This window comes from Balaenoptera ricei, chromosome 1 (genome assembly GCF_028023285.1).
Source record: "Balaenoptera ricei isolate mBalRic1 chromosome 1, mBalRic1.hap2, whole genome shotgun sequence".
NCBI lineage: Eukaryota > Metazoa > Chordata > Mammalia > Artiodactyla > Balaenopteridae > Balaenoptera > Balaenoptera ricei.
In genome coordinates this window covers 52,467,160-52,493,969 of record NC_082639.1, presented here as the reverse complement: position 1 = coordinate 52,493,969, position 26,810 = coordinate 52,467,160, and the positions used below count along the sequence as shown (strand labels likewise).

Here is a 26,810-nt window from a genome sequence, read left to right as displayed (position 1 = left end):
GCAGGAGGGAAGGAAATTAGAAGTGCCAGGAAGGATGAGTGGAGGGCTTCCAAGACAAAGTTTACTGACTTCACAAACTTGACAGTTGATTTATCTTGATGAAGTTCTTTGGGATCAAAAAAGTATATACTATCCCAATTTTTACACTACCCTTCTATGATTTTGCAGATGTTTACTCTGAAGGGGTACAGAACCTACAGTTAATGCTTATCAGTCTTCTTTAGTTTTTTTAAATTTAGAAATGAATCAGTCATTAAGTTTGGTTTCTTGCTCTTAACTTTCTAACACACTGATTCTACTCTCCCAGAAACACTTGAGGAACACTGGAAAGGACCAGTAAGATCTCTATATAAGAGAGAGGATAAATACTCCTCCAAGCAGTCTCTCTTGTGTGTGGAATTTGTTCTGTTCCTATCAATTCTACCTCGAAATTAAGGTAAGACTACTACCTTCATTCCAAATATTTGCTTAATTCCTACTACGTACAAAGCCTAGAAGCTTTACCCTGTCCCCACAAAACAGCAAAACACATCTTTCCTGAGTGTTCCTAGTGCCCTGAACTGACAATCTCCATTCATTTGTTAGTCTCCACCTCGAGATTGCAAAGCTCCTGTACTTGACTTTACATCCACAGTGCCTAGGGCAATATCCTTGGGACCTAATAAATGTTTGTTGCTGATTTAGAAGACTTAGACACTGTTCTCTAAGGGATTTACAGTCCAGATGGGGAAGCAGGACCTGTACATAACTCAAAGATGATAATAATAATTCAAAATAGTAAATGTCCAGGAAAAGTAGAGATGCTGGATATTCCTTTCTGGGGGCTTCCCATTCTATTGTTCCTTACTAAAAGAGTGAGCCTCATTCCTAAGAGGATTCAGTGTGAAAAGAGCATGGTTTTAAATTTCCAATAGACCTGAGTTTGAATGTAGACTCTGCCATTTACTTGGTCTGTCACCTTGGGCAAGTTACTTAACTTCTCTGAGCTCTAGGCTGACCCACTGTTAAATGGCAACACTGTCTATATTGTAAAATTACTGTGAAGATTAACTCATATCAGGGATGTAAAGCACCTAATACAGTGCCTGCCACAGAGCAGGTGACCAATTAATAGTGGCATAGCATGAACAAATATTGATTGGTTGATGAACTTTTCTATATGTAAATCTGGGGCATTCTTCTGGGCACATTTTCTCACCTGTACACAGATAATTCTGCTGAGTCTATATAGTTAAAGAATAATTTTAAAAGAATCATCTTAGGAGAGCCTAATGTGAGCAAAACAAACATATTACCAAGTTATTAACTACTGATGCTGTTTATAATTAGCACCTTATCAGGGTTAGTTATTTGCAGATTATAGGAATGACACTAGCCTTTTAAACAACATTAGTAACCAGGTTTCCACACAGAGAATCACAACAAAAGGCAACAAAACAGCTGGAGAAGTTGAAAGGATATTTGGGATGTCCACGGTACATACGCAGCACACATATGAAAAACAAATAGCCCATCAACTTTTAAATTAATCACTGACCACAAGTATTTGCAAAGCTCTTTCATGTTCACTGAGTGTAGTTACACCCAATGTCTCTTCCATCAGCAAACATTCAAAATCCTCAAAATGTATTAACATCCAAATGTGTTCACAATCCCATTCTTTTATTTTAAGTGTTTTTTTCGGATTGGAGACTTTTTTTTCCCTGAAGAGCAGATACCCCAGTGAACTGAGGGGGACATTTAAACAGCAAGAAAGATGATGGTAGAATCTGGTGGTTATATTTAAGGAATAACTGTTTCTTTAACTGTCTTCAAGGTACTGGTAATGACTAAGCTGATTTTTTTTTAAAAGTAATGATGGTTAAATATGTAAAGTCAAGGTAAGAATGAATCTCTACCATGGGAAATTTCTATCATCTGGCCATTGTTTTAAATCCTAAAACTCTGGTACTTGCTTTAGGAGGAATATACCTTTGTCAAACGTTTTTCTGTGAAGCACACAAACATTAAAGATTGTTCTGCACCATTCTTTTCTTTGTTGTCACAGTCTAGTGCTAAAGCCAATTTGTAAAAGAATACTGTGGGTTTAATGCCTAATCCCTTTCCCTCTGGTACAGGTTATCTAGAGACAACAGGATCTTGCAAAATGCTTCATTTTGATTTTGGCTTTGTGACGTCAAGGGGATCAAGAACCCCAGAATTGTTATCTGGTTATGTTCTTTTAGCTTTGCTCTTTTAAAGGTCTCCCGGTGTAACAGTGTTTATGATCTGGCCTCACACTGCTGGGGGACTGCATTTGCTTTTACATTCTCGCACCAGGATATCAAATAGGTTGCCTCTCACAGGGCAACTCGAGTAGACTGGATTTTGAGACCTGTCAGGGCTCAGTAGGAAAAGAGCTGGGACTGATCTGTAATGTCTGTTGTGGGCATGGAGACTGGGACTGACGTCACCAGCGTCAGCTTTCTGCCAAACAAGCCAAAACACACCCCCTTTTCCCTAGTCAAGCCTTGTCCTTAATTTCCTGGGAACCTGCTATGTTCATCATCCATCCTTCCTCCATGCCTTTGCTCGTGTCTTCACCCCACCCAGAACACCATTCCTTTACTTTCCATCTCACCAACCCCGAACAATGCTGACAGTTTATAGCTGAGCACAAGTCACTCTTTTTGGATAAAGCTGTCTTTAACTATTTTCAGCCTATGCCACACAGTTTTTCACTGACTTGTGTGTGTGTGTGTCTGCGTGTATACACATATATGCATGCTGCATATGCATTTGCTTTCTCTCCCCAGTGAGACTGAAAATCCATTGGGGCTGAACCCATTTCTAGTATCTTCTACTACTACAGACACACTGCTAAGTGTCTAGCAGGCCCAGAGTTAAAATCAAGGTATGTAACTATGAATTATGACCTCTTTATGAGCCATCAATCAAATTACCTGGTAGAGGATGTGCTGGGTAAAGACCTCCTCATGGCTCCCGGACTCATGCTGTAGTATGAAGAACTTTCTAAATCTGAGAGAGAAAAATTTGGGCCAGTTCCTGCAGCTATTGGTGCTAGAATTAAAAAAAAGAAAGAAAGAAAGAAATATCGGGTAAGTTCTGTAAATACAAGACCAATGAGAGCATATTTCAGTGTCGCATTTAACACATTTTATTTTTGAATTTATATGGTAAGATCATCAAAAACAATCAGTAATGAACTCGGACCTTAAAAGAATATTGACAATAAAAATCATCTACATCGGAAGGACATATTTTTTTTATAACATACCTTTCATCTTTTCTCTTTTTGTAATGGTAAATTGTCACCAAGGTTGCAACATTCCTGGATGCTTGTAACAAAAATACCTCCACGTTTTGGTCTGAAACTTTTCTTGAATGACCAGACAAAATACTCCCTGGGCTTTTCTAACTTTGTCTGATCGTGATAGCTTCCACTCATCTGTATTTTGGAATTCGTTCTGAACTGCAAATTCATCTTTCTAGGCCACCCATTCCCAATTTCTTGCCCTGAGAAATGTGTGATTTCTCCTTACTCCGAATCACCTCAGCACCCTGCATACATCTTTACTTTACTATTTGTCCCACCTTCTCATGTAAGGCAGGGTCCTCAAACTATGGTCCCTGAGCCATAATTTTTGTGGATAAAGTTGTACTGGAATAGCCACACCCCTTCATTTACATACTGTCTCTGCTTCCACACTACAACAGCAGAGACAAGTAGCTGTGACAGAGACCATATGGTTCACACAGCAGAAAATATTTATATAGAAGAATTTGCCGACCTCTGATTTAAGGGATTGTTAAAAATAACTTTGACAACACATGATTTTCAGAGCTGACCCTTGTGGGAGATGTGATTCTCTGTACTTTTTTATGTACTGGATATCCTGTTTACAGGAGTAGCTTAATAAATATTTTCAAATGAATAAATAACATCTATCAATCTTGGAAAACAATTCTGTGTAAAATCAGTGATGTAACTATATAAGTGCAAATAATCTGTTCTTTTGAAAGATTACACAAGGTGGGAGCAATAGATGCATATATTTCTGTATTGAGGCATTAGTTTGAGAGTTTTAAGCCCATAGAAGTGGATATATAAATAAATTAAATAGAGGCTCATATCCATAAGAAGAAAGGATAATTAGGAAAATCATGAACCAGGGACTTTCATTCTTTCAGCAAATGATTACTGAGAGTCTGCTATTGCTAAGAATTGTGCTGGGTAAGGAAGGCACTTAAATCAATGACATGGTCCCTACCCTGAAACAGCTCTAGAGAGTGAGGCTGACAGATTAATTTCAATACAGTCTGATAAGTCCTTTGCTAGAGTTATTCCTAAATTGATATGCCTGCACAGAAGTGGGTATGTAACCCAGCTGAGGGCTAAGAGGTTCAAGGGAGTAAAAGGGCCTCAGTAAATGTGATGCCTGGGAAGAATGTTAAAAGGACAAGTAGGATTTACCCAACTGAGAGGAATGGAGGCATTCTAGGCAGAGGGAACAGCATTTATAAAGGTAAGAGAACATAAAATGTGATTGGATTTCTGATAACTTGATATGATGTAGTATATAATACATGGGGAAAAGAGGGGAGATTTAAGGTCAGGTCATGAAGGGTAGGTAAATTCATGTAGGTAGGTAAATTCATGTAGGTAGGTAATTCATGTAGGTAGGTAAATTCATGTAGGTAGGTAAATTCATGTAGGTAGGTAGGTATTTTCATGTAGGTAGGTAGGTAAATTCATGTAGATAGGTAGGTAAATTCATGTAGGTAGGTAATTCATGTAGGTAGGTAGGTAAATTCATGTAGGTAGGTAAATTCATGTTTCTGAATTTGAGTTCAGTCGATTCCCAAGTTTATAAGCTATTAAAGGACTTATCACACTCCACTATCATTGGGGACTTTTGGGTTTATATTGCTAGTATCTAATACAATCCCTGACACCAGGAGGCAGTCAGTAAGCATTGGTCAAATGGAATTGATTGTTAGTCAAAGGAGAACCAACACAGTATAGGAATGTTGTCATCAAATTTGCACTTATAAGCTAGACACACCACCTGTCAGGAGGGTAAGCTTGGAGTGGGGAGGGGTGGCAGTCAAAGAATATAATCAGTAAAACCGTGGAGCCCAGTGGAGTTCATTTAAATAAGAGAAGATGGGGGTGTGGTCTAAATTCAAGGGATAGAAAGGAGCCTGGTGACAGCTGTTTAGGAGTTAGAATTGAGAAAATATATTGACTTCTTGAGTGTGGTAATAATGGAAAAGGAGCAGTATGGGATAATTCCCAGAACCGCTGCTTGGGAAACTGGGTGAATTGTGAAGCCATAATAAAACTATGGAATCAAGAAAAGGCATGAGAGGACACAGCAATTTCTAAAATAAACATTTAGTTGTTTGATTAATAGCAATGGCTAAACCTTAATTGCAACTATCGTTATATAAAAATAGTCACTGCTAAGAAACAGAAAGTTCTGAAATTCACATATACTTTCTGAAATTCAGACACATTTCTCAATGACAGGCTCTATGGAGGAAGGCCTTTACTTCAAAAATAAATGGTTAGGCTTGATAATAAGTGTAAAGGGAGTTCTAATTAATAATTTTGCTAGTCGTTCCCAAATTTGCTTTTTATATTAAATTTACTTACATAATCTCCCCTTTGAGTTCATAATATTTTATGTCTGAAATAGGCCAGGAGGTGGGGAGGGGATTGCTCTAATATGGGCATGGACCACCCAATATCCCTCTTAGCAACATGGCATACAATAGGTGCTTAATGTTTGTGCCTTCATGGAGCTTAGAGATTGGCATCTCTCGTTAACTAAAACAGAGGATAAGGCTAATCAGTGTCATGGGTCTGGATTTAGATTTTCTTCACAAGTTTAAAGATGGGGTTGAGGGTTCCGCCGGATAGAGCGCCGTGGAAACTGCATGACCCCACTCCCCCCCTCTTGGAAGGAAAGACAGAGCAAGATGTGAGTGAGATGGACTTGACGCCACTGAGAGAAGTCTGAGGCCCTCCACCTATTGGTGAGTATCCAGCTGCTCTTCCATTTAACACTCTATCATGTTCTACCCTGGAAAATATCTTTTACCTTGCTTATATTTTTACAATGTCAAGGGAGCCAGAACAGGTGAAGGAAGAAAACTACATGCGTGCATGTGGTGTGTCTACTTCTCAGAGAGAATAAAAAAATCATTAAGCCCACGGAAATGTTCCTTAACTTGCCTGTATATTTACTTCCTGTGATCCACTTAGTACACTGTAGCTGTAATCTAAAAAAGAGCATCCAAATTCTGCCTTCTTGAAAAGAGTCTTGTAAGGAAACATCACCCGGTGCTGTCTGTACGTATGTTTGGCATGAATGCCAGCTTATTGCCGTGGATTCTGATTCAGTGATACTGTGACAGCCAAAGAGAAAGCCTTATATCTGAGGGTAGAGGTCACAGTCAAAGTATCCTTGCAGTGGGTTGGGTATTCTCAGCGCTTCTAATCTGAAGAACAGGAAGAGCCTTGACAAGTAACCAAGAACTCAAAAGGTGTACTTTCAGCAGGCTTTTCTGAGTACCTGGGGCCATGTTTTGAGCAGCACTTTATTATATCTAACTTAAGCCTCAAAACAATCTTTTCAGGAAAGGTGCATTTTCTAGATGAGGAGAACTAAGCCCTGGAGTGAGGTTAAATCACTTGTCCTGGATCACAGAAAGGCAAGAAAGAGAGAGAGCCAGGATTAAAATTCAAGGATGTCTGATCTCGAAACCTGTGCTTTTCCTGCTGCACCACCCTGACTTTCATGTACAATATTGGCCTTAAACTTGAGATGATAAAAGGGTATGTAGTATCTCTGTCCCCACAGGGTTTACAACCTAGCAGAATAATAAAATAATACCTGAATATCTAATGCAAGGCTGAATGTGTTAAATCTCATAGGGAAAATGAAAAGAATGTGTTAGGAAAGTTCAAAGGAGTAATAGATCCCACTGGCTTGTGGGATCAGAAAAAGGGTTAACTCCAGGAAGGGTGGGTGCTTAAGCTGAGCCTTCAAGGATCGTTGGGATTTAAAGAGGCCCAGAAGGAGATAGGAGAGGGTTTCTAAGCAAAAGAGTACGTACCTAAGTTTGGAGGTAGGAGGTAAGTGGGTGATCTGTGGAAACCATGACATTTTCTGAGTAGCGGGGTGATAAAATAATTGTTGAATCTGAGGAATGTTAATATAACGACAGCATACAGAATGCGCATAAGGGGACCAAGACTCCAGAGGTGGGGAAGTCAGTTGGTAGGTTGGTTCGGGAGTCCCGGCGAAAGGGAATGGAGACCTAAACTACACTGTCAAGGAAGAAAATAGAATTTTCACAATTGGTATCTGTCACCTCTTTCTGGATAGTAAACAGGTATAAAAGACATGTTTCTAATTATACACTATGGAAGGGCATAAACGAGCAAATGATTATATTATTCTAATAAATATAAAATATCGAAAAGATGTATATAACAAAATGTGCTTCTTAGCTAACGATGGTATTACGTCCTTTTTGCAAATTAGGGAAATAAGTTGTCGAGAGGGGGTTAAATGATTTGTCAGGTGTCTGTCCAGGATGTCATGCTGGGCTTCTGAAGCTAATGACTAACTGCCTGCTGGTGTGGTGCAGAGATTATAGCCACTGCCAATCAAACGTGGGGATGTCAAGGAAGGATTGGACCAGCTACAACATTTCCTGTCTGCTCTGTATATTGTGAAACCTGATTTTTGACCATAGGCTTCATCATTCTTTAATTAACTCATACATAAGATTTTCTACCCAACTAGATTGAGTGCAATTTGAGCTCTGTAAAGATAGACATCCCAAGGCATAGAAAAAGTGCTGGTCAGGGCCTGGGAGAGATTGTTAGAGTCCAGCTCTGCCAATAACCACGTGCAGAACTTGGTTAAGTCACTTAAACTCTTTGGACCTCATAATCCTAATATTCATTATGATAAAAGTGAAAATTCATCACCACTACCACCAGCACCACCCATCACTGCTACAGCTATCAGCATCACAACAACAAGGACTAACATTTACTAAGCATCCCTTTTGGGCAGACACTGGGCTAAGAGCTTTAAGCACCTCATCCTATTTAATCCTTGCAACACCACTAGGAAGGACTGAGGCACAAGGAGGTTTAGTAACTTTCCTAGGTCATGAAGTCAGAGGCCTTATACCAGATGGCCTTTAATCCTACAGATCCCACAGCCTCTTTTCTGTTCCCAAACAGCTGATGATCAGTAAATATACTTTGAATTAAGAAGAGTAAATAACTACCCTCCCCCTCCATTTGCACCCCCTCTCCCAAACTTTAAGCAGCGCAAAATGACACTTAGAAATCTGTAAATACACATAAATAGTGAGAACTGGCTTCTCAACTCTCTGAAGTGGCGCTGCGATTACTCCAGCCTGAAGTATTTGTGGATTTTGTTCCACCAAGGAGTTTTCCTCCAAAGGTTAACGTTGGGGAATTGTCTCTTAAGATGTTATTCCTAAGTCATTCATCCCCCTCTCCCCGCCCTTCTTTCCTGTCAGGAGTAGAATGTAGTCTCTGTGTCATTTCTTAATAAACGGTTTGCTATTAAGGAATCATTACAGTAATGTGGGCTATTGGAAGAAAGGGGTTACTTTAGTAGCCAACCCTCTTAATGACCTGCTCTTCTGTACACATTAGTAGTTGGATAAGGTTGTGGTTATTGAACTTCTGCCATCCACCAGAGACAATCTGCTCAGGCTTGCATTGCTGGAAAGAGAAGATGATGGAAAAAAAAAACTCTATCCAAAATTTCAAGCTACTCTGCCTGGGAGATAACAGTGTACTGAGTTCACAACTTGTTCAGTGGGAATCAGCGGGAAGCATTAACTAAATGACTAGTGCGGCCAGCCTATGGCTAATGGCACATCTTCTCTGAGAGGCTGCATTCAGTTGAATTCACCAAATATTTATGGAGCACTTTTAATATGCCAGGCTCTGCTCCAGATGCTTGAGATCCATCAGTGGACAAGATATATAAAAACCCTTGCCCTCGTGGGGTTTACATTTTAAAGATTAACAGTCATAGCTGGTCTTTCCTCAAATTTGCATGGCAACTAAAGAAGATGGAATATTGGCTAATAGGTATCCCCCCAAAAAGACTATCAGGATTTAGTACTGGATTTCCAACTTGTAAAATAACTATTGAAAAAAAAAAGAGAGGTTTATTTCTCTCTAGATTACGTACTCTAATGTACTCACTGAGACTTTGGGAACTTGTACTTTAAGACTGGGGCAGGGAAAAAAGTCCAACAACAGCACACAGTTCTATGGGCCCAGCACAATTTAGTGTTGTTTTGCATTCTAGCGGCACAGATCTTGTAAGAAAGTCCATGCCACTGGCACAAAAGGAGTGAACATGGGAAAATACTTGTTCTTCTTTTTATCAAAGGCACAGTTGTAAACGCACAATGCTATGAAAACTCAAGCAAATCTGGAATCATCGTTAAAGGGAATTAACTTGGAAAGTAATTTGTGGCAAGAAAATTCAACTCCTTTGTTATCTTCCTTTTACCGTAATATGCTTCCTGAACACTGCTTATGAGAGAGGGCTCTTAGAAAGAAAAAAGTAAGTATAGTAAAATTAACTCATTTTATCAATTTGTGCTCTCGGCCAGAGTTTCCTGACTGTGGCTTCGAAGGGCTGTAAAACTGATGAATTTGCATGGAAAAAGAAACCAGTGTAAGTAATTTGTATAGGAGGGAACACGGGCATAGACTGCTATAATTCAGACACCCTGCAGATAGCAGACTGCTGCAGTGTGAGCAGTTATGGGTTAGAAAAATGACCACACGGCAGTCAGTCTGACTTGAATGCAAATCAATCATAAAGGTACTTTCTCTGCAGCTTCTACGCCACGGTCTTCAGCAACTCCTTTGCCAAGCAGATTTCTAGTTTGTAAACCGTGTGCTGATCTCCTTTCCCCACTCTTCCATTCTGAAAGGTCTGACCCAATGCAGGCTTGGAGTATGTTTTTCCAGAATGGAACATAAAAGAAAGGCACTGAACCAAAGCAAGGGTTTCCCTCCAGGTGAAAATGAACTTCCCTGCTATTATAAGATTGAAGCAATGTTTCATTATGAAATGTAGCATTAGGTGCCAAAAGCAGCTAACACAGAGCACTGTTTTCACACATTCACGTTTTGAGGACACAGGGTAAGGAATATGTAAATTTGTGGTAGCAAAGAAGGTAAATAGAGGAATATTTATTTCTAAAACAATATTTTCCTTTTACGAAAATAGGAACCATTCACTGATACCCTCTTCCTCCCCACTATGAGCCATGAAGATGGTTTATCTTTGATAGATAATTACTGTGAGTTCAATTTGTAAATAAAGCGTATTCAGGCACTTTATCGCCATAAAGTCCAGTCTTGGATCTCAGTAAACTTACATATCTACTCTATAAAGGAAGGAACTGTCTCCTACTTATTTCTGTATTCTCAGCACGCAGTGAAGGATGCTTCATATATTCACATGCAACAAATGTTTACTGAGTTGAACTAAAATTATATGAGCTTCTTAATGAAAAATGGTGAAGAACTAGTACTTAACGAGTATTTATTAAGAGCCAGGCAATGGGATAGGTGTTTTACCTAAATTATCTCATTTCATCCTTGCATGGGGACATGGAATATGCACTTGTATTCTTCTCATTTAGAAGTGAAAAGGGAGCTGCGAGGTTAAGTAACGTGATCAAGATCACTCAATGATTACTCACTGCAGCTCAACATGTGACAGAGCAGGGATTTGAACCCAGATATCTCTAGATACCTGCCCGAAGAAACAGAGGGGAAACCCACATTTCTAGTCTCCTTGTCTTTCCTTCATCATTGGTTACTGGGGAGATGAATTCAGTAAGATTGAAATAGAGAAATATTTATCACCTACCACTTAACTGGCAAAACAACTATCTCCTTTGTTTTTACAGGTCTTTAGAGTGGCAGGCAGTGCTTCACTGGGTGAAGGACCTGACACCTGGTCCTGCAGAGCAACCCACAGTGGGGTGAGTGATGCTGACGGATCTCTTGCATTAGTGGCTTCTGCCTTTGGGACTGAAATTGATTTTCTGCATTTTACAGTATCATCTCTTCTTAGCTTTTGGTTGAGGTCAAATGTGGTACCCGTTTAGTATATGATACAGCCTCAGCCATGGGATTAAGTCTTCTCTGACAGGGAATAGATATGATAGCCTAAGAGGTCCTTTCACCACAATGATCTATAAACCAAGGACGGGTTTCTAAACATAAGCCCCTTAACCAGGAGTGCACTGGGACTATCTGACCATTAGCAATTAGGAAACCAAACTATGTCAACAGAGTCCCATCCCAACAACCTACAAATCCAGCTGTCTGCAATACTTCTCAATATTTTCACCAAGAAGTGTTTAATTTTTTCCCTCCTCCATCTATTGAAAAATTCTGGGTGCTAATATGTCCTCACACCAATCACATACTGGATTAACTCAGTTCCCAGTATTTGACCTAATATGTGGCTTTTCTGAGTGTGAACCCCCTCAGTCTCGTCCTAGACAAGCCTATAGGGTCATCAGCAACCGTCTTTGTAATCAGCAAGAGTTATAGTGAAGACAGTATATTCCAGCCAAAATCTCAATAATATTTGCAGTCTTATTGTGTCAGGGTTTTGGAAAGCCCCCAAATGCCTTTTAGTTCCCCAGTGTTACCTATTGGATATGAATATCTTCTCTTTAAAAATTGAGGCTTCTGAGTGCATAAATGAAGATTTACTAAAAACCAACTGGCAGTAATGACCTCCAGCATACTGGAATTTTTACACCCATAATGTAAGAGAAAGCAAAATTTTCAAATACTATAGAACCAAATACTTTGAAAAACTCTGATAAAAATAACCATGGTGTGGCTGGCCACTTAAAAAGTTGTTAACGTGTCAATGTTAGACCGAGAATTTTTAAACATCTTGTTATCCATTCTATACCCTGGAAGAGAAATTCCAAGAATAATGCAGAAACATAGGCTTTGGCTGAAAACGTGAGGAATAAGAATTTTCTGGCTTCCTAAAGCAGATGAATTAGATCTAGTATTGGCATGCTCTTTTTCTATCGGAATTACTAACTCTGAAAGGGTCACTAGAATGGTCCTTGTAATAAATTGATTTTTAGAACATGAATTCTAAAATCAGCCCGTCTTAATTTATACACACACACACTCAGCACATATAGACACACATACGCATTTTTAATAAATTTGCTGATAGTGTGGTCAACTCAAGGATCAGCTCTGAGTGAAAGATCGGGGACAGAGGCTTTGTTCAATAATAATCATAGTAGTTACCATTGTTGAGCATCTACTATGTGCTAGACTCTTGACATTTTCTCACTTCATCCTTGAAACACTCCTGAAAGGTGTTTCTTTTTTTTTTTATTTTTTTTAACATCTTTATTGGAGTATAGTTGCTCTACAGTGGTGTGTTAGTTTCTGCTTTATAACAGAGTGAATCAGCCATACATATACATATATCCCCATATCTCCTCCTTCTTGTGTCTCCCTTCCACCCTCCCTATCCCATCCCTCTAGGTGGTCACAAAGCACCAAGCTGATCTTCCTGTGCTATGGGGCTGCTTCCCACTAGCTATCGATTCTGAAAGGTGTTTCTATTTCCAGCACTCAGACTTAGACCCAGCACACAATTGGTACTTAATAAATCTTTGCTGATTGAATAAAATGATGGTTACCTATCAGGAGAACACAGCTGAGAGGGGTTAAATGTTGCCCAAAGTCACTTGGTAAGGCCAGATCCCCAAATCTATTATCCTGGACTATTTTATGATACCATTATGCCATCTTGCATATAGATTTTATATAATATATTATCCAAAGAAAAAATTACATAGAAAAGATGAGAAATAGATGAATATATGAAAAGAGATCGTGATAACAAAATAGTATGTACATCAAGGTGTTATGTGTTTTGCTTCTCCCTGAGTCAAACCTTTACCATAAAAATGTTCATAGTCTGGTAAATTTAGTAGGAGCTTCAGCTAAGAAAAGAAAACAAGAGGCCCTCTAAATCTTGCTATGAGAACTCACTGCCAGCTCTAACCAGGAAGGCTGTAGGGGTATGAGTGTAACAGAAAGGACAACACCTTCATGCACAGTATTGGCTGATGGGTCTGCTGATGTCATAAGCTTGTTCTTATCATAGCTCTAATTTCAGCCGACATGGTGGTCATAACACGGCTGCCAGAGCCCACACCAAACACAAGGTATATGCACATTTCAATTTTTAGGTAAGGGTGGGAACACCTTTTACTTTATGGGGCTCTTTCTCTAGTGGGTGAGGAGAGTAGGACAGAACAAAAAATCATGTTTGGCCACACATACTGTGAGCCGGGATTCAGAAGGAAGAGTAGTTGACGAAAATTTCCTGCTACTGTCAGTTCATTCTATTTGTTGCCAGCTTTACTGTTCAAATATTCACCCCAAATATGTCAAGAAAATTAAAAGAAAAAAAATGATACAACAAAACATCCTTTTCAAGTAATTCAATTTCAGTATTTATTTTGAAAATTTATTGAATTATAGTAGAGGAAACCCACTAAATTAAGCCAGCCAGACTGGTATTTTTCTTCCTAAGAGTATGGCAATATTTATTATTTTGTCTCTTCATGAGGGGTTGATTAAAACTAGAAAATAAAACATTTGCAATGTCATAATATATTCAGAATAAGGTGGCTTAGACTGGCAAATGAAAAAATATATAGGGTCAATCAGTATTTTCTATTCCATAATGTAACAGGTTTTCTTGAAAAACTGCATTCTGGAGATAGGCATTATGATTTTTTTAAAGGGACTCCTACTCTTTTGTCTGCTGCACATGATACCCTTACTCTGGAGGAGGTGCCATTGACTTCTACAGATAGAAAATGTGTGATGTTCATTTTAAAATTACTAGTAGAGCCTGCTATTGACCATCTAATTATGCCGAGTTCCATTTATAAACATAGCTAACCACTAAGTTTATGGAGACTTTTTGTGCTGCTTTAATAGGATATTGATCGAGAGCATAGTTTGAGTGGACTGCCATTGAATTGTGTAATGGCAAACAAGAGGCAAGGTCACAGCCACTGTTCATGCTAGGGCTGCAGTGTATTTTTTATTATAATCTTTTTGTTTCTTCCTTTAATGCTCAAGCCCAAATGGTTTCTTTCGAAAGAAGAGCTTGCGTAAGAATATAACCTGATTTTTAAAAATAATTTCCAATGCCATGATCAAAGGTGAACCAACAGGCCACCTATTCAGAAAAGAAAGTTTCAAATCTATTCCACTTTAACAAAGACCTAGAATCTGGCAAATAAATGGCACCCCAAAGGACTAGGACATCCGGAATCCCTTATCCTACACCAATTTCCTCATGAGTCCTTCTTTGCAGGAACGTTTCGTAATTTTCAAGTTTGGGCTTGTCCCTACCAAAGATCTTCGTTTCCTTATTGTACCTTAGAGCCGAGTTAATTCTGTTGTAGTAGCGCCATTACGGCAGGTTAGACTATTGCCAATAGTTCCTACTAAATTGCTGGTCAGAAAATCCAAGGGTGTGGATGTGGGCCCCCAGAGACACACAAAGGACCTAGAGACTTACGAAAGAATTTTTACAAATGAACTGCAATTTGGATCTTAATGACAAATCTCGTGTAAGAATACAGAAAGAGTGCACATTTCTAAGGCAGAAAACAGCCACTAGGGTGCCACCTCATGCCAGGCTGAGGCATATGCCTTGCTCCATTCACTCCCACTCTTCATTGACAAACAACTCGGGAATCCTGTAGCCACCCAGCAGCCTAGCTTTGTGGCAGAGCCAGGACGATTCAGCTGCTGGATTTTAATAGATTCTGCAGCAATGCAACAGGAACCCAGAATCAGTCTGGGTAACTGAGAGTGGTTTTCACACCCAAAGACTCTAAGGCTGGCCACAGTGTACTGAGAACCCTGGCTTTTCAAAATTCCAGGGCCATGAAATCATACCCAGCCACGAAGTTTACTTAACCCTTGCAGCCAGCTCGGGTGTACAAACCACTGCTAGAAAATTAGAACCCGTCAGGCCAGAGTCACAATGGCCTGTGTGTATTTGCGGTTTTCCTCTTTCCCAGTGAAGTATTTAAGGTTTCAGAGTCACTCCACCAACTTCAAATGAAAGAGTCAGCACTTTAGAAGGATATGGGCAGAAGTAGTGGATTTTTTCGGGAGGATTTTCTGGGTGCATACCAGGAAGGATACTTGACAGCCTCAAAACACACACTTTGAGGCAAACACTGGTGCAAAATAAACAAGAGAGGGTGCTGACAGAGAGCTATCTAAGCAGCATCATTTAGCCACCAGTAGAGTGGGCTCTCTTTGTAGCAACTTCATGGGAAAGAGACCCATCTGAAAATGCTTCTAGAAGGCTTTGTTTGAAAATGCAGCATCATGTAAGAGCCATTTCAACAGATGGTTCCTGTCTCTTTCCTCACAGTCTTATGCTAAAACAACTTTAATGATTCTGAACCTCAACGTTAGCACTTATAAACCCCCTCCCCCAGAGCAGAGAAGACTTCTCTCTCTCTCTGGCAACGTGTCTAGTGGTCTGTATGTCGCCCTCCCTCCCCCGGAACAAAGTAATAAATAACCAGAACTACTTTCAGATGGTCCTAGCACATGGGGGAAAAGGTAGGAGGAGAATGAAGATACATTTACTTTTATGCTACAGTACTCTCTTTGCTGCTAAGAGAAACAGAACTCTCCTTTCTTGCCTTTCACGGAGTCTGGATGATGCAAAAAATTAAAAGGTAGGCAGGCAGGAGGCAAGGGTAAGAGGCAAATTGGTGGGAGACTGCAGCAGGAGGCCCTAATTCCAACAGCCCCGTGCATCTGAGCAGGATGATTTCATGTCAAGCAAACTTGTCGCCTGACCCTCACATCTGAATGTGCAAGGCTAAGCCAGCAGCTTTCTCTTGAGTTTCTCGGCCATGGCCACCCTGTAGTAACACGATTATAATCAACAAACTTAGCACAGTTATTTCAGTGAATCCTCATGAGGAAATACTGAAATAGCATCTCCCTCCTCTATTAAATTTGAAAGGAGGAAAACTAAAAACAGAAACGAACTGGAAACCTGGGGAATGTCAATATTTGTATTAGCAAATTTAAAAACTGAATTCGAAAGATCCAGAAAGAGGGAACATTTTCAAGCTAAGGCCACCATTAACGTGAAATTTCTGGGCCACGTATGTGGTCACAGGTGTGACTTGGGGGGACTGGGTGGGGCTGGGATAGACGGGAGGAAGTTAAGAAAAAATGTGCAGCACAGTGGAAGAAATTCTAGGACTCTGAGGCCATTAGAAACATCCAGGTGAAAGGCTAAACTATAGAAAGAGTAAAAAGATCACTTGTTGGGGGAGTGGGAAGATGACTAGTTGGAGCACACGTGATTTGTAAGGAAGTGAGACTATTCTGTATGATACTGTAACAGTGTAATAATATGATACTGTAATAGACTATTCTGTATGATACGGTAATAGTGTAATAATATGATACTGTAATAGACTATTCTGTATGATACTGTAATAGTGTAATAATATGATACTGTAATAGACTATTCTGTATGATACGGTAATAGTGTAATAATATGATACTGTAATAGACTATTCTGTATGATACTGTAATAGTGTAATAATATGATACTGTAATAGACTATTCTGTATGATACTGTAATAGTGGATACATTTGTCAAAACACATAGAATGTACAACACAAAGGATGAACCCTAATGTAAACTACAGACTTGAGTTAATAATAATGTATCAATATCAGCTCACCAATTATAATAAATGTAGCACACTAACAAAAGATGTCCATCATAGAGGAAACTGGGGAGGAAGCGATATTGAAAGTCTATTCATTAAAAAAAATCAAACCTGAAAACAAATCCAGGAAAAAAATTGTAATTAAGTATTTTACTTGTTTTGGTTTACCTGAAAATCATTTAAACTTTTTTTTTTAATGCACACATTAACAATTGAAAAGTTTATCAACCCTAATAAGAAATGATAATTTAATAATAGCGCAGAATCTTTGGATTGTTTAGTTCTATAATGCAGTTAATAGGAGAGGTCATGACAAAAATTTCTACAGGCAGCTAGCTGAGTACACTAAAGTGAAAAGGGCAAGTTTCTTAACTTTGAGCATCACCGACTCCTTCATCTATTAAAAGGGGCAATAACGGTAACCATGGGAGGACTGAACGGTGCCTAGCACAATGCCGGCTGCTTGGTGCATGCGTGATAAATGCTGGCTACTGTAATGTTTCATATGTTACATTATGCTCCTACCAGGGCTAACATCATGCATTTAATCCACTTACATGCCAGTTAGCTTATTTCTATCTCAAGGCTACAGAATGTACTCCAGCCCCACTTATCTGGAAAAAGTGTCCACTGCACCTCTAGAATGGATGCTTAGTTCTTCTAACGTGGGGAGGTAGGCAGCGCCGTAAGGAATGGTTAAGGATTTTGACTCCATCCTGTGGTCTGAGCGTTACGTCTTTCAGAAAGGCGTGCGGGTGAGGAAACACGAGCTGGGGGACCCTTCCCTCATCAGCCAAGGCAATCTTGAGACACAGACCCTGAACAAACCTGGATTAAAGATCTGCAGGAGGGAGGGGGTTCTGGATGGCAGTTTGGCCAGAAGCCATGGTTCAGCTGACACAGCCCAGTCCCACTCTTGCCAAACAGTTTCAGTCAGCATGAGGGCATGTGTGGGTGAGTCCTAGAGCAATTACACAGCAGCGTACAGAATCGAAAAGCATTCAGGAGCCGAAGGATACTATGCCAGGCGTAAGCAGCACAGCCCTCTAAACAGGGACAGGAAACAAACCAGGTCCCTCTGTGGATTCAGTGTGTGGTCTGGCCATACCCCCTGGCAATCCTGAAGGCAGGTTGAGAATTCCCTTGGCAACCACGTGTGCTAGACTGAATGGAAATCTAGTCAAGTTTGGAACTGATAAGGCTTGGGATAGAAGACCTTAAAGGGACACAGAGACAGTGGAAGAAGGACGAGATTCTGGGGATGGTTCTGAGCAGTGTGGGCCTTCACATACAAACCCCCAGGCCTCAGGACACTGACAGTAATGAAGACTAAAGGTACGTATTACAGCAGCAAGGGTAGAATAAAAAAGGTCTTGTGCACCAATCTTAAAAGGGTTTTCTTTTCACTCATGAAGGCTATGATTAGATCCCAGTAAGGGCTCTATGAATGAATGTGTGCCCCAGTAATGCCATTAGGACAGTTATACTCTAATACATATACTCTATATTACTATTATTATTAAAATCGCAAGAAAAATGTACGATGATGATCACCTTTTAAAAATCTTTAAAAAAGTAAAAAAATATACATACAAATGCATTTTTATTTGTCTATGGCAAATAACTGGTTCATCAGCTGTGCTAGGGCAGTATATATCCTCCAAGTTAACAAGGCAATCTCTCCAGTTCACTGGTTGGTACTCTAAGCACACTTCATCATATGGCAGCAACTTCGCCATTCCAAGTCATAACTTGCTGCTCATTAATGCTTCATTCTTTAGGGCTCTGACCCCCTACACCAGAACATCCCAGCATTAACCAAGGGTTCCCAACTGTAGAATTCTAACACCCATGGTTACCTTCCTGCTGTTTTCCCTGTCTAGTCTCAGGTTGTAGATTTCTTCAAGTTCCTTTGGGTTAGTCTCAGAGTACAGATTCTAGTGCTACACAGACTTAGCTTAACCTTTTATCCACTTGTTTGACTTTGGAAAAATGACTTAACTAGACCCTCGATTTAACTCATTTGTAAAAATGAGAGTAATTTCTTAATCTCACATGTTTATTGCAAGGATTAACTTTATGTAACATACATGAAAACCTAGCACAGTGCTTGGAGGATAGACTCTCCCTCCACCCTCAGATCCCCTGCCCACACCTTGTATCCCACTTTCTGGATTTTTAAGAAATAAGAACAGACAGAACCTGAGCCTGTGAGATCAGGATGGCTTGGCTTGCTTGACCTGACATCTTGTCATGAGATTGACTTGCTTACTCGGTCAAGCTTGCAAGACTGTAATACAGTGAATGGAGGGTATGAACTTGAAATAAAAATATTTATTTTTACTCCACCTCATTCCACAAAGAAGTTGATGCAGCTTGAAACCAATTTCAACAAGGTAAATTTTATCCACCAGTGGTGTTTTGAAGTTGAAGGGGGATAAAAAAATAAAATTTGAATATTCAGTATATTTTTCCTTGGTATTGGGACCTAGAACACCATAGTCATTGTAGATACGCTTCTTTTAATGTTAGCCAGAAACTTTTACTTTAATCCATTAAGCCCAATAGGCACAATGCCTAAGGCCTATGATCTTTTCAAGGCCTGCAAAGTTGTTTGAAGCGTGATGGAAATTATTATTTTTAGTTTTTTGAAGTATAATTGATGTATGACATTATGTTAGCTTCAGGGGTAATATAGGTATGGTTTTAAATAAAAACAAAGAGATGTTTTTGTGGGAAGGCAACAGTGTGTGTGTGTGTGGGGGGGGGTGTGTTTACATGGGGTGGAGGGAGGGAGCGTGAGAATCCTATACTTTCTCCTTGGACTGTCTGGATTATGTCATAGCAAAAATACAATCAATGACCCTTTGATCAATGGAACAGGGTGGTGACAGGTACTCTTAATTCACTGTTGTTGGTGATTATTGACAAGCTGGTAATGATCATGCTGCACGGTGTCACTCATGCTAAGGGCATTAGCATTCTTTAAAGGTCAAAAACGAATTCTTTTAAAACTCAGAATTTCTTAGAAATCCGGGAAGCCTCAATTTTTTTAAAACAGGTTCACACTATAAACTAGGGACTATGTGAGACACTCAGGATTTCAGTTCTTTCCCTATGTCTCACATTAAAATGATATTAATTTTTCCTGATCTAAATTCTTGGCTGTCAAACAAACTACGTGGCAAAATTCTTCCAGTGGGAGTATGAAGAGGAGATTCTGAAAGGTATTTATGTCTTTAGGAGGCCTAAGCAAAAGGTAAGCACCAACCCAAGGCAAATCTGTACCAAATCAAAGCAAAATTATACTTACTCTGTGACACTCTTACTAGCTCAGTCACACTAAAAACCCCTGATGTGACAAAACTGTCCTGGAAGCCCAAATGTCCTGGGGAAACAAAAACAAAAGAAGCGAAGTGTCATAAATAGAAGACATCTGACAAGAGAATTTCAAATATTAGTTTCACTGTGATTAAAAAATGTGAAGTCTAATTTCATATTCTGCTCTAGTTAGAGTCACGTAGGAGGGTATAGTCATTTAGTTGCATAGATGGTTTTTTGGTTTGAATCTTTGAATCTGGAGGTTATGGAAAGCTACGACACAACAACTGGGTGATTTTTGAAATGGTTGAAAAAAAAAGTTCAACAGGAAATCTGAAACAAAAGACGATTTAAAATAGATGGTTACCTTGGCTGACCTCTGAGACCTTCACAACTGGGATGAAAACAGCCTACCTAAGAATCAGCTAGGATAGCTAAATTCCCTAACAGTTTTTAAACATTGTTCTCTAAAGAAACATCTGATCGGGATTAGCTATCCATTCCTTCAAACCAAACAAGATTTAAAGATGTTCCCCCTTCATTTCTACAGGCACCATAGCGTGAATCCTTAAGAAGTCAGACTGCAAAAGACAAGCCCCAACCCTTGAAACATAAACACAAATTCTTTTGAGCACAAATAAACCTTTATATTTGTTTTGAGACAAGAGTTTTTTGTGGGGGGGTGGGTTGAACCTTATTTTTTGAGAAAAGATAATAAATTAATTGTTCAAAATGACTTACTCTTTGATTTCTGTATCTGCTTTATTTTTGCTGGATATAATTAATTTCCTTTAAGATATCTGATATTACATCTAATTGTCAACTGCTTATTTATTTTTATGGTATATACAGGAACATATTTATAAATGGCAAGGAATACATAATTTACGAATGTCATTTCCCTCTCTGCCTCTAAAGTTTTCTGATTCTGAGTCTCACAGGTAGAATCTAGTTGAGGGATCTGCTTATAGGGCTAGTGTAATCTCCTGCTTTAAAATTAGGGTCAAGGAAAAGTAGTTGGCTGAAGGGATTTTTTTTTTTAAATAAGTGTTCTTTGAAATAAGAAACATACCTTTAAGAAACACAATGTAAGAAACTGGACTAGTCTGAATGAACAACAAACAATCCATAAATAAGATTTATGTTATTGATAAAAGCAAGATTTTGCCCACTACTGAAAGGAAGCAAGTTTACCTGTGGCATAGTTTATGCACCAATAAATTTGTTAAATATCATGCACATAAACACATGCAAAAACAATCACCACGCTTTGTAGAATTATAAATGGACCTACAAATTATTCTTTTTCTTTTGGTTACACTGGACTTTTGCATAAGAAAGATGTTTTGGCTGAGAATTAAAAGACAATTTTCAGTCAATTTTTATATCAAACATACAATCTATGATATTTTAGATGAAGCGGCTCTAATTTTTAGAATACGCAATAATCAGAACTTGCTTTTTTAAAATAAAATGGCACGATGTGTGGTGATGGATGTCAACTGGACTTTATTGTGGTGATCATTTTGCAATACATACAAATTGAATCGTTGTGTTGTACACTTGAAACTCACAGAATGTTTATGCCAATTATATCTTAATAAAAAAAAGAAAAAAAGAATCATGTAGATACACCACAATTTTTTTAAAAAGGCAAAATTCATTTGAAGAAGTGCCTAAGAAATTTCACCTCTTAAAAAAACCCACACCCAGGTATTTCGTTGACTTTTACTTGGTAAGTGCCTGAGGTACTGCCTCTTGGGTTAAAAGAAATTTCACCTCTTAAAACAACCCACACCCAGGTATTTAGTTGACTTCTACTTGGTAAGTGCCTGAGGTGTTGCCTCTTGGGTTAAAAGAACTGAGAAGTAAAAATAAATAAATAAATAAATAAATAAATAAATAAATAAATAAATAAATAAATAATAAATATCTCTAACGAAGTCTTGGCAAAACAGCATAATATCTCTTTCTACTGTGACAACGTTAACATCACATTTATCCCACAGACCATAACAAAGGAAATCCAACCACAACGTACGTTAAGTTTGACTTAAGACCCATATAACGATAGCGAGGAAATTCAGAGCTGAGTGGGAAAATCTGGGTTGATCTCCAGCTCTTGCTCATCTCTGTCTGCGTCACTTGCTTGCGGGCTGATACTTGTTTCAGTTCCAACCTGTGAAATTCCTTATTTTAAGGACGACTTAAAATGAATTTCTGAACAGAGTGAATGTGAACGTACTTTAATCCTGCCACCGGAAAAAGCAACCAATCTATTTTGAAGACTTAGTTTAGTTTAGCATGAGGACTTGGGAGGGGGAAACCTGAGGGCTCATCCATTCAAACCATCATCCTCTCCTGATTGTTCCTTTTCTTTTGTCCACCTCTTCAATGGTGGTGTTCTCCAGCATTTGTGCTCATCTCTCCTTATATATATATTCCCTATGTTATTTTCTTTATTTCCATGATATCAGCTACCAGGCTTGACTGTGATATTTGTGAAACTAGGAAAATGTTTGCTTGCTTCACCACTGTATTTAATACTTGGGACACAGCAGTTAGTAAGTGCGTGCATATTTGTTGAATCAGTGCATGAATGAATCTATAGGCCAATGACTCTCAAATCTTTCTCTTTTGCCAAGATCTCTCTCCTGGGCTCCAAACCCATAAATCAAAATGTTTATTAGATGTTTCTATCCAGATAGCCCACGGGTATCCTCAGACCCAACATGTCCAAAGCCGAGTTCCTTTTCTTCTCTCCAAAAACCTGTTCTTACTCTTTTGAATTCCCTACTTCAATGAACCATCCACTGTTCATCTCATTTTCTATGTTTGGTGTCATCCCTGAATCTTGCCTTTTACAAACACCCACATCCAACGAATCTCCACTGATTCCATTTCATACTGTTTCTTCACTCCATGTATATCTCCATCTCTCCCTTCCAACTGTGGCCCTGGCTCTTCCTACTTCTCACCAGCATGATGGGACAACCTCCTACATCCTCTGTCATCAGTCTTGGCTTCTCCTCTCGTCTGCTCCCCACTCTGCAGCCAGAGCTGTCTCCCTGATGGGCAAATCTGATGATTCATTCATTTATTCAGCAAATACTCCTTGAGCACCTCCCGTGTGCCAGGCATTGGGCCAAGGGTTTGAGACACAGTCCCTACCTTCAGGGAATTTACAGTCTAGGATTAGGCACAGCTGAAAATCTAAAACAAATGAATTATTTTAAAAATTATAAAGGGAATAAATAATATGAAGGAAACAAATAAGAAAAGCTTTAGAAACAGTGGTCAAGGAAGGTCTCTCTTAAGAGCTGACATCTGAAAGATACTAAGGAGACAGCCCGGAAAAGGAGGAGGAAGAGCTCTTAAGGCAGAGGGATTGGCATGTTCAAAGGCCCTGAGGTAGAAAAGAACAAGGTGTTGAGGAATCTGAGATAAACGCAAAGCGTTCAGAACTCACTGTCCTGTCAGAAATCTTGCAAGAGCCCCACAGAGTGTTCAGGGTTCAGTACAAACTCCTTCACTTGGCGTACGACCTCCACACCCCCTCTGTTTTCCTCTTCAGGCTCATTTTCTATCTCTTGTCTTTCTCTTCCAGCCCTACCTCTTGGCTTAAGGGAATACATGCTCCTCCCTGAATTGCCTTGTCCTTCATACCCTTTGTTTGGCCACCTCCTACTTGTCCTTTAAATTTCAGCTTTGTTGTCATCTCTATCAAAAACCTTCCCTGGTTACCCCCACTGCTGGCGAAGACTTCTTTTCTCTTTTCTCAATATTCTCCTGGTGTACTAAGCTCTAACCTAGGACTTAGCACACTGAATTGTAATTTTGTCTTTTTCTCACATTAGACTGTGAGCCCTCTGCGGGGAGAGAGAGCATCTTCTGTGTCTCCAGCCCTCCAGGTCCTAATGCGGTATCTGGTATTCAGCACGCACTCCAGACATGCCTCTGAATGAACACGACTCAAATTGGGTTCAATATGCTTTCTTTCCTTTTTTATAAAAATGTTAACCGAACTTCTTATTTCTGTCTCTTTTTCTCTCTCACCTCTAGCAATGAAATCAAGCCAACGTGCACCTGAAAACTATTAAAATGAACTATCCAAATAGTTCCTCCCAACTAAACAGGACAAGGAGAGGATGGGCAAACCCCTTAGACAAAGCTTCCAATCGAGACGGTACTATAAGTTTCCCTGATGAGAAATGTCTGGGGTTGTCCTATTGTTGTGATTGTGGTTAATATTTTTGGGAGACCAAATAAAAACAGAGATAAAGAGCAGCATTATATAATGGACATAAGGGGCTAAAAAACATCTAGTCCCACACTAAAGCTAGGATTTTGTGTCACCCTGAAAGTCACTGCAAAAATAGCAATTGGATCCTCCTTCCCCTTCCAGCCACCTGCCTCCTAAAGCCTATTTTAATAGAATATGTGTAACTTAGAAGATCAAATATATGTCAATGTACAATAACCAGAAAAATAACAATAAAGGTAGAATTATTTCACAAATTCTGAAGCAACCATCCCTTTACAGTATCATGAGATTATCAGATTGCCTTGACTACTTCATGTTTATAAAATGTCCCCAAGGAAAGGCCAGTGTAAACACTCCATGTAACTTTAAATGACTATGAAACTGGTTTTGTTCCTTCACCAATTACTTGGAAACCCAGTGATGAACTCTAGAAGAAGATAGCAACGAGAAATGAAACCTGAGAAATGATGGAAAAAACGTCATAGCTAGTGTAATTACTAAGCAAACCTGAGCAGATTAGTATTTCGTTCTTACTAACACAAACCAAATCACAAAAATGACTTTCAGGGAAATAACACCAATCTTGGTGTTCTACTTTATTGCAAGATGAGAGAAAAATAGAAAAGACAATAAAAAGGCAAATTCAAGTACATAATTCAGAATTCAGATGTTAGCATTAAAAGATCTTCAGATAGAAAGCTGATTAAACATTCCCAAAAGGTCCCAAGATTTATGTTTTGAATAGGGCCTCTCAGAAATGAGTGCAAAACATATACTTTTGTTAAGTATGTCTTAGGTGAAAAGCCAGACTGCACACTGATCTAACTCTCTCCAATTCTGAACTACTGTTCAGGAGCAATTGTATAGGACATTGAAATAAGGAGCAGATTCTCTTTCATTTTAGATAAAATGGCTAAAATAGTTCCCTCACTGAAGTCTTGTTCAATGAATTTCCCATTAGAGTACAGGTTTCAATACCTGGAGTCAGTCATACTCACAGTGGGGAGAGATTAGACTTTCTAGAGAGGCAGAAATATAAAAAGCTAAATTCTGTTATGCGTGGTTAGGGGAAGCATCTCTCTTTACCTTGATGATATCAGCAGTTATTATGGAAAATGCCATTATATGGGAACCAAATCTTATCTCATGAAGGGACTGCACATCTATCTACCTCTTACAGGAAAAAAGTTCGATTTGCAGAGACACAGGTAACCTTGCAGAACCTTCAGAGGTTGGGGAAGAAATAGACAAACCATCTGGAGGGCTGGTCTTTAAAGAAAGTTGAAATGTCCATGAAACAGAGTTAATGTACCTGAGGAGGAAAGTTTATACATGAGGTGGTATGTTTGTTTGTCCTGTTGGAAGAGCAAAGGCTCTCAGCTCTAAATTATCAAACCTCATCTGGCCAGTGGATGTAGGCCAACTGCAACATACAGGTTATTTCACCACAAAGAATGTACAGCCCGCTTTCCGTATAGGGGGGTGCAGAACCTGTGGATACTGAGGGCCAACTGTGCCATTTTACACAAGGAACTTGAGCATCTGAGGATTCTGGTATCCATGGCGGTCCTGGAACCAACATCCACGCATACGGAGGGACGAGTGTATCTCTAGTCTATTCTCCCATGGTAAATATGGTCCCGTCACTGGTAAGCCAGGCCAATGTCTGGGACTTTTCATGCTTGGGTCTGGGCTCCTCAAAGAGAAAAGAGCTCCCTCGTGGTCAGGCCATCTACATTCCATTAAGTACTTGGGACTGTCTGTGACATGAAGACCCTGAGCTAAATCCCGAAGACACTGCTCTCACAGAACTCACATTCTCCTGCTCCTAAAGAAAAGTTGACCTCATCAACTGTTCCTCCCTGGAATTTTCATTCCTCCTTCGGTGAACTCCCCATTGGCTTATGAGCCGCGTGAGGGGAGGGAACGTGGCTCCTTCTTCTTGCCCGTCCCCCCAGTTCAGTCCATACTTATCAGCTGTGCTCAGTCAATACTGTTGAGTAGAGCTTCAGCTCGACTTGCCTTCTGTCATAGGCTCTTTCTCTTTATTTGACAGTGATTTGTTTTCCTGTTGCCCTTCAGTACTCCTACAACAAACCAGGTAAGAGTAGGCTGTGTCTCCTGATCTGACAATGCCCACAGGACCCAGCACAATCTCTGGTTCTAGGTATGTAATGAATACCGATTCAGTGATTCAGATGAGCGCCTTGAGACACCCTTATTTAGTAGCCCTCTAAAGCACAATGTAAATTATTTTAGCTTATGTCCAGTCACATCTTCCTTCTACACTTTTATTTTGGAATATCTTAGAAAACAGGTTGGTTTTTTTTAAGGT

General features: G+C 39.4%; 1 protein-coding gene across 3 annotated transcripts in view; it reads right to left on the bottom strand.

Annotated features, from left to right (window-relative positions):
* Positions 1–26,810, bottom strand: part of NFIA (nuclear factor I A) — a 373,912-nt gene that overhangs the window by 120,385 nt on the left and 226,717 nt on the right. For all 3 annotated transcript variants that reach the window (XM_059923725.1, XM_059923741.1, XM_059923733.1), the window contains 2 exons: positions 20,204–20,278; positions 2,943–3,060 (listed from right to left, as the gene is read on the bottom strand). In XM_059923725.1, coding sequence (XP_059779708.1) covers positions 2,943–3,060; positions 20,204–20,278 — 193 coding nt within the window. The remainder of the gene's footprint in view (positions 1–2,942; positions 3,061–20,203; positions 20,279–26,810) is intronic.